Source organism: Pezoporus occidentalis, unplaced genomic scaffold (assembly GCF_034315485.1).
Source record: "Pezoporus occidentalis ecotype Australia unplaced genomic scaffold, CSIRO_AGI_Poc_V1 ctg48, whole genome shotgun sequence".
Classification (NCBI taxonomy): Eukaryota; Metazoa; Chordata; class Aves; order Psittaciformes; family Psittacidae; genus Pezoporus; species Pezoporus occidentalis.
Genome location: NW_026915813.1, coordinates 2598951 through 2607931, shown reverse-complemented (window position 1 = coordinate 2607931; position 8981 = coordinate 2598951). Strand labels below are relative to the sequence as shown.

At 43.3% G+C, this 8981-nt stretch overlaps 1 protein-coding gene across 3 annotated transcripts in view; it reads left to right on the top strand.

The window, feature by feature from the left end:
• The first annotated feature begins 5850 nt into the window (after positions 1-5850).
• Positions 5851-8981, top strand: part of RAB28 (RAB28, member RAS oncogene family) — a 61888-nt gene continuing 58757 nt past the window's right edge. Inside the window, exon 1 of one of the 3 annotated variants that reach the window (XM_062636394.1) lies at positions 5851-6229. In XM_062636394.1, coding sequence (XP_062492378.1) covers positions 6152-6229 — 78 coding nt within the window. In that variant the 5' untranslated portion in view covers positions 5851-6151. The remainder of the gene's footprint in view (positions 6230-8981) is intronic. The other 2 variants (XM_062636395.1, XM_062636396.1) reach the window with 2 other exon arrangements.

Here is an 8981-nt window from a genome sequence, read left to right as displayed (position 1 = left end):
GTGAAAAAGAATATTAATAAGTACCTCCAGGCAAATTGAAAATAGGACACATTGCAACACAAGTTTACTTCATGTGTCATTAATGTGACAGCTTTCTTTGCTGACAGAATTTTTAGACAAGGGTGATATCGTAGCATATCGGATTTGTGTGTCAGGGTTTTGGTAGTGGGGGAACTACAGCGTGGCTTCTGTGAGAAGCTGCTAGAAGCTTCCCCTATGCTGGATGAAGTCAATGTCAGCTGGCTCCAAGAAGGACCTGCCACTGGCCAAGTTTGAGCCCATCAGTGATGGTGGCAGTGCCTCTGGGATAACATATTTTATGGAATCATAGAATGGTGTGAGTTAGAAGGGACCTTAAAGATCACCTAGCTCCATGTGCAGGGACACCTTCCACTAGGTTGCTCAAAGCCTCATCCAACCTGGCTTTGAACACTTCCAGGGATAGGACATCCACAAGTTCTCTGGACAACTTGTTCTAGTGTCTCACCACTCTCTTAGTGAAGAATTTATCCTAATATGTAATCTAAATCTCTCTTCTTTCAATTTAAGACCATTCCCCCTTGTCTGATCACTACTTGCCCTTATAAAAATCCCCTCTCTAGATTTCTCGTGATCTTCTTTTAGGTAGTGGAAGCTGCTCGAAGGTCTCCCCAGAGCCCTCTCCAGGCTGAACAACCCCAACTCTTTCAGCCTGTCCCCATAGTCCATATTGGACTGGTAATAGGTCAACACTGTGAGAAAGACAGCTTTCTCCATTCTAGCAAGCGTGGTGGTTTGGAGGCAAGGAGCAGGAGTTCTCAGTGATCATCTGTGTTTGGGCAGGAAATCTCAAATTTGCATGATGCTCTCAGTAGAAGTTAGATACACTCTGTGTGAATTCCAGTTGCCCTTTCTTACAGATTAGTTCTTGTTCTGAAGCTCTCTTTGACCCCTTCTCTTTCTTTAACTGTTGTTATTTACCCGGACTGCTGCTGGGTTTTCTGCTCTGAGCTGGCTAGCACTTTCCTTCCACAGTGAGAAAAAGTGTTTACCACACTGAAGATGTGGTGTGGCTTTACTAGTAAATTCGGCTAGTGAAAAGACCAGAGAACTTGTTTGTGCATACACACAACTGGAGAGCAAGTTTCCAATGTGGGTTTTACATGTTAGCTGTGGCCAGAATTACTGTTCATGCCTTAAATACTAGCCAGGTGTTGGTTAGCAGGGAAAATTTAGCACCTTACACAAAGGAAAAAGCTACTACTTACTTTACTCTTCTCTCCCCAGCACAGACAGGGTAGAAGGAGATACTTTGCTTGGGACCACCAGCCTTGGTCACTTTTGTGGGAGGGAGGATGCGGTTAGCCTTCTCTTAAACATTTAGCTTGGCCTCCACAGTCCCGTGTTTAGTGAACCTCACTGGTCCTGTTTTACTGGGTAGTTTGTGGAGAACAGCTGGCTAGCGGTTCTTCCCTGTTTTATTAGGCAATGTAGTTCATAAAAGTTGAGGCCTTTGGCTTAACCATATTCATGTGTGGAAAGTCTTGTTCACTGCAGCGTCTGGGCCAGAGGCATTTACATCACTGTAATCAACGAGCATTTAAAGCAGTTATTCCTTAAATGACCTTAGATTAGACGGAAGCAAGATGGAAGAATGCCCTTCAAAAAGCAAGGATTTCCAAAATGAGTAGGAACTGGTTTTTTTTTTACATGTATAAAAACAAGTGATTATTTAACATTTCCACTCAGTTGTCAGTCTAATCCACCATATTAATCACCAAGTCTCACTCAAGCCATGCAGAAGAAAAGACTATCTGGTAAAGACATTAGAGATGGTACTGATGAAGAAGAAACAGTTTGAGTTTTATTTGCAAAACCCCAGTGCAATTAAAAGTAACAGCTGCTTTCTACTCTGCTCCAGGGATGAGTGGCAAAATCAACACAATAATGCAAGTAAATCTCTTCAATTTTTTTTTTTTTTTAATGCATATTCCACTTTTTTTTTGGCAATAGTTTTGCTTTTCTTTTCCAAGGACACTTTCCTTGTTCAAACAGATATAATGGCAATTTCCACCCTGAAGAAGAGGAGCATCTATGGATCCCAGCTACAGAGACCTGAAATAAAAAAACTGGTATGAATGAAACACAAAGAGAAATGCACGTGTTTGCATAAGCACAGGGGGAGAAAAAGCAGAGCAAAAGTTAAAAGAGTGGTTTTTATTGGTAACAGAGGACACAGCTCCTGTCAGTCACTGTGAAAAATGTGTTGTTTCCATCAAGCACTGAAGAGGACAGCAGAGATGCCTCCCTAGCTAACGACCCTGCATTCCTGAAGAGGATGGCAGAAAGTTTGCAGGCCCTCACACATGCCATTCCCTTTCCTGTCAGCCCAGAATCCCACATTATTCAGCTTGACTCACACCTTTTCTCAGAGCTTAGGAGAAGCATACAGCTACTTCCTATGTAGGTCATTGTTTTTCGCTCTTTTGTGGATACTTGCATGTAGGAAATTCAACTTTATACTATACTCTAGAAAAATCACACACTCACAAAGATGCTCACTATCCTTGAGAATATTATCAGCTACCACTGGATTATTAGTAAAATGTCTTCACAAAAAAAAAAAAAATATAATGAAAACCAACAGAGCAAATAGCAACTAACTGAATGTCCACTAAATAATATGGTTGTTTCCTGTGCCATTGGGTGACACAGTAATTTTTCAGTGAAAGCTGGAGTCAAAGGCAGTGCTTGGGGATTTTTTTCTTAGTGTTCTAAAAATGCAGAAGAGTTTAAAATTATTTGGGTACTGCTATCAATAGAAAAAAAAATGAATGCAGTGTGTTCTGTTTGCTAATTCTAGCGCTTTTCAACATGCTTAATACATTTTCATTACCTGTAAAGTGTCAAGCAGTTCATTACTAGCTTCCTTTAATCTATAAAATTAATATTTGGTGTATGAACATATTATATTCATATAGCTATATTCATATATTTACCGCATAACAAACTAGTGAAGATTGTGCTGACTAAAATATTACAGTTTGAAAACCTCTCTAAAGGGGATGTAGTGGTATCAATGATCTGTACCACTACACATAAAATAACCATAACATGCTGTTAACGTGCTTGCTGAACACTGACAAATAAGATGTATACAGATTTGCAGTCTGATTGTGTGCTAGTATAAAGTGAAATAATGGTAGTTTTGATGGTTTTATTGCTAATTAAAGCATTAACTCCACCAGGCAGCTTTAATCTTGTACACTGATTTTTTACAATTAACAACTGCAAGGAGGCTCTTGGAGGGCTGAGCTGTCTGATTATGTTACTATGCTGTCTCCTGCGGTATTTTCCATTCACCCTTTTTGGTAGTCAATAGCAAATATGCATGTTTATCCACAGCAAGTAATCTTTGTATTTCCCAAATTAGGCCTTAATATGTAAGTGCTTATTTAAACAGATCAGCTGCTCAGCCTCAAGACAACTTTAAGCCTGCAAATGCCGTGTTCAAGATGAAACAGTTCTTTCTAAATTGTTCACTCATTTAGATGATGACTTTTTAAATTTTTAATATGCTTGGGTTATTTGTGGAGAAAAAAATATTATAATCTAAGGAGAAAATTAAGTTTGGGGACGTGTATTATAACTCACACATTTTTTTTGTTGCATTTCAAATGAGAATACATGTGGCCCTGAGACCAGGAGCCCCTAGCTCTCTGATCATTCTGGTTTTGTATGTGCAACCTGAATACTCCTAGTTTTTGTTTTGGGGGTTGAATAGAATCCTGCTTCTCCCAAAAAGCATTGGGAAGATTTGAATTAATCTTTTACGTTCTTTCTTTTAATGTGATTGAGGCAGAATTGGCAGGAATAGGAACAGTTCCCTCAACAGTGGTTTATCAATCATCAGTCTGCCTGGTGTGAGATGTGGAGCTTTTAAATGTCTTATGCCAATTGTACAACCATTCAGTATGTCAGAAATCATAAGGGAAAATTCCATTTTTGCCCTGTTGCACTTCCTTCCAAGACATGCTGTTCAGCTGAGCTCTGGTGATGATCTTGCTGAAGTCCCTAGTTAAGAGAACTTGAAGTATAATTAGGCCAGATGATCTTAAGTGGAAAACAGTTGATGAGTAACACATATAATTTGTTTTGAAATATGAAGAAAGTCACAAAGATGTGTGTCTGGTTTTCCACTTGAAATTAAGGTATTTTCTGTTTTTTGTTTTTTCACCCCCCTTTTTTCAGAATGTCATTGGGAAAGCATTTGACCTCAATTCTGCAAACACTCGAATACGTGAGTAATAAGGAATCTTGATCCTGCTGAGGACTGAGTGAAACAGTGTACTTGTAATACTGGAAATTTCTGTCACACATTTCAAAAAGAAAACCTGAAAGAGATTGAAACAGGAACAATTTTTTTTTTTTTATTCAGGCATTACACAAAGTTCTACACATTCCTAGCTTGATATTGAACCCATTAAAATACGTCTATACTTTAAAGAGTTCTAGCTGTCTCTTTTGTTCAAGTTGTTTAAACTATGCCCAAAGAACTGTTATCACTTGTTGGAAAGATACATCAAACAGGGGATTGCTGAGATCTGGTACTATTGGATATCTTTATGAATTACTTTGGGACAGAGAATACGGTTCTTAAGGTTGCAGATAAAACTGAGTTGGAAGGGATAGCATGCATTTTGGAGGAAAAGATTACAAATAAAATTACACTGACAAATTGTGTGAGTAGCCTGAAATATAGTAGTAAATTCAATACAGGCAAGCAGGACAATACATTCAATACAGGACTACAGTTAGGCAGGAATAAAACCTGGGAAAGAGTATGAAATTCTGATAACAGGAGGGGATTCAGGTGTTTTAGTAAATCAGAAACAGTATGAGTTAGCAATGTCATACCGTGAAGAAAGCAAACATCATACTGGGATATATAAACAAGAATCTCATATGTAAGACACATGAAGTAATACTTCCACTCTACTCAGCACTCATAAGGCCTCAACCAAAGTACTGTATCCAGTTCTTGGCACACCACTTCAAGTAAATGGAGAGATGCCAAAGGAAAGAAACAAGAATAATCAGAAGTCTAGAAAAGACAACCTAGGGAAAGACTGAATGAAGAGGAGTTGTTTAGTCTACAGAAAAGACAGACTGAAGCCATGCTAACAGTATTCAAGTATGTGGAAGGCTGCTATGGAAGGGGAGGTTACAAGCTGTTCTCCATGGTCAATGTGCGTAATAAAATATTGGTTTAAAATACAGTTAGGGCTATGTAGACAAGTTTTCTTACTAATTGGATGGATACAAAGGTTCCAAGTAGACCACGTAAGAAAGCAGTGGCATCCCTATCTGGTGGGGTAGGGTGGTTTAAGGAGAAATTTAGGCAAGAACGACTGTGCTGCACCTTAGGGATATGAGGACTCGGTGCAGTGCTTGCCACCGTTATGAGCTTTCAGTGTTGGCTCACTTCTTCAAGAACACTAATATATCTTCCTGCCGCGCGGAAGCCCAGCGCTGAACGTGATCTGGTCATGGAGGCGGGTGCAGCTAGCACGGCAATGCAGGCCCCCGGGGAAGCGCCGCAGGCGGCCGGTTCTCTGCTCCCAGTCCGAGAGACCACCCCGCTCCCAGCTCGTCGCTCGGAGCCCTCAGCGCGGGCGCATCACCGCGGGGACAGCCGCGCAGAATACCTCCCTCAAGCAACCCGCCCCAACCCGCCCCGCGCCCTCTGACCTCCACGCTCCCTAGTTACCGCGCAGGGCGTCACTTCGGGACAAACCATCGCTGCGCGCAGCAGGCAGCCGGGTTGAACCATTCGCCCAGCCACTGGGGAGGACCGGGACGGGGACACAGAAGTGAGGGCTTCGCGGGTGCCTCCTCCTTGTGCCCGTACGGGCTGTTGGACTTGTTGCTATAGCTCTCGCCTGCGAGCTACCCTCTCCCCCCTTCTCTCTGGTCTCTCGTTGGTTTCGTCCCGTGCGGGCCATAGCGACGGTGGTGCGCTGAGGGAAGATGGCGGTTTCGGCCTTTGCAGTGTTGCCGGCTCTGTGAGCGCGGCGCTCACTCCTTTCTCCCTTCCCCTCCTAGCTGTCGCACCCCGTTCCTCCCGGCTGCCCTCCGCCTCTTCTCCTTCCCCGTCGGGGGCGTAGGGATCATGTCGGAGTCGGAGGAGGAGGAGAGTCCGGACCACCAGCTCAAGCTAGTGGTGCTTGGGGACGGCACCACTGGCAAGGTCAGTGCCAGCCCCGGCCGGCAGCGCCCCACTCCTCTCCGTAGCCTCGGTGTCCCGAGCCCTTTTCCTGGTATTCCGCCTCAGCGCTCCCCCCGGCTCTCCCGCTGAGGAGGAGCAGCCCGCGGCGGCTTCCACTCTGCCGCGCTGCGTTGTCGCGATAGCCGGTGCCGTGACGCCGGCTGACTGCTCCACTTTCACTCCGGCCCTGTACTCTCCTCCTCCGTGGTCTCCCCCCTCGTGTGTGTGGCGGGGAGTAACGGAAAGCCGGGACGGGTTCCTCGCCGGGGAGTTGCGCCCCGGGACCGCCTGTGTTCGCTCCGTACTCGGCACCGAAACCCTCTATCGGCGTTTCGGTACCCTTGCGGAACCCGGCGAGACTTGGTCAAGAAATAGATGTGTACGGCTTTAATCCCATTTTCTTGAGCCTTAATGAAAGGAGCCGCTAATAACGTAGTGACTGTGGTGCTGCTTGGTCCTGGTTCTCAGCAGTGATGCCCGTGTGCTGCTGGCAGCGCATTGGCGGCGGGTGGTCACCCGGCTGAGGTACCCGGAGTTGTTCTCCGTATCTGTCAGTGCCCGAGAGGGGGCCGGGGCAAGGGCCTGGCATGTGAGTTCGACATTCCCGCCGAAAGGGCGAGCAGGGAAGGTTGCCTAGGTGGATCAGTAGGCTCTCTTCGTTTCGGCTTCAGAGCTGGTTGCCTCTTGAGGTGGATAGAACAGCGTGCATCTATTTGAGTTCCTGTTCAGAGTTTGGAAGGGCACTTCTGAGTCAATTTAGTTTTTGTTTGTGGCTTTTACAAGGTTTTTCTTATGTCAACATAACGAAGTACTACTTATAAAACTTTGTTTATAAACAAGTTGCGTTTTTAAAAGAGAAATTTTGGTAGACCAGAGAAGGCAAAAGAGGTACTGCTTACTTACCCATTAAAATACTGATCTTTACTATGTACAGGTGAACATTAGTGCTATATGTAGCCTGAATCCTTTTGTGAGATACACCTGAAAATAGTAATTTTATTGAGTGTTTGAAGGATACAGTTTTTCATTTATCGTTTACTTTTGAAAACACGGGGAGGCAGAAGGTCTGCCTGATTCCAGTTCATATGAAAAGTAGAAGTGGTGGCTTAAATGAGCTGCCTGCCATTAGTAGAAATAAGGTCTTGAAAGTATGTGCATGGTTTTGCTCACTACTTGTGCAGAGCTCTGTGAAGAAACTAAACTTTTTTTTTCGTCTCCAGTGGTTATAAACTCAATATGAAGTGGTATTCTACTCATCTGAGTCAGTAGATAGGCAATTCCAAGTGACTGTGTTATGAGAGCATAATAAATGCACAGGATTGACAGCTGAAGTCCTGTTTCACTGGTAGTGTTCCCCAGGAGTTTTCCATTCAAACTGAGGAATCCTTTCACTACTGCTGTTCAGCACCTTGTGGCAAGACCTCTTGCCAAACATGGATTTTCAAGTGTTCTTCAGTTTTGATGTATATTCCTTCTGGTTCCTACCTCTTACGTGAGAGCTGCCACTCACTGGATCTCCTGCTGGCTCTAGGAATCCTGTGCTTCAAGTGCAGTTTATTTTGCATGAGCAGCAGCTGTATTGTGGTGGGCTGCTTTTCCTCCTGTCCCCCCTAGATGATGCTATAATAGAGGCTTCTTCCAGCCCTCCTGAGGGCCTAGCAGCAAACACTTGCAATAATAGATTTATTGTAAGGTCTTGTGAAAATAAAGAACTGATTGGGTCATGGAATGGAAGGATAAAATATACCTAGTGCTATTTCAAGCACCTCAGAAGACTAAATTGTTGAGGTTCCTGTCCTTTGTTGGCTACTCGTTCTGCTTGCTTGTTGAAACATGTATGTCTATATGTTTTCAACTCTAAATAGCCTCTGACATCTGGTTCGCAGCTGGTCTTTACACACATGCATACTTAGCCTCTAACTTACTGTGCGAGACGTTTTTTCCTCTTCCTCTGTTGCTGGGATCATTGGACAGGAGGAGTGTAGGGAATAATGGAATATATCTTAGAAATATTGTGTCTGGTGTTTAGTGTGAGATGTTCACATCTGACTTCTTTCTATTGCTCGTCCTCCTGCCAAAAAAAAAAAAAAGGACATATTTTTATTTCTTTCCACTTGGCCACCTGGGGCTCTCTGGTCCTCAGTTCTCCAGGGGGAAGAATTTATGTCTTTGTGAGTCAGCTGGCCAAAGGTGTAAACTTGCTTTCTTTTTCCTCATCCATTGTTTAGAAACAATGTGGTTCAGGTTATATGCAAGGGTTGGTAGCGGTTTTAAAATGAATCAGTGCCAGTTCAAGGTAAGGGTGATGTTTACGTTTCCACTAGCTGGGAGTTGCTCTATCCATGAGGCAAGGGAGGGTTGTTGTACTTCTACTAATTTGTTTTGTGGTGGTTGAATGAATAATTGGATACTTAGAGTTTTAAGGGGAGAAGAGCAGAAATGGAAGAAGGAATGAATGGGAGGAATCAGACAATATCTCTGAAAAAGTGTTTGAGAGCAATAGAGATGGTAAGGAAAGGGTAACTTGTTAAAAAGAAAAATTAAAGAACGCAAAACTGGTTAGTAAGAGGATAATAACAAAAAATATTTTAACAAACTGGACAAATTAGGAGAACAATCCCAAAAGAAATTGTAGGTGGGAACAATGTGAGATGAAATAGACAGCACTTATTAGTAACAGTTGGCTCTTTGATTTTGGTTACAGGAAGAACCATATATATACAGAGTAGCCATA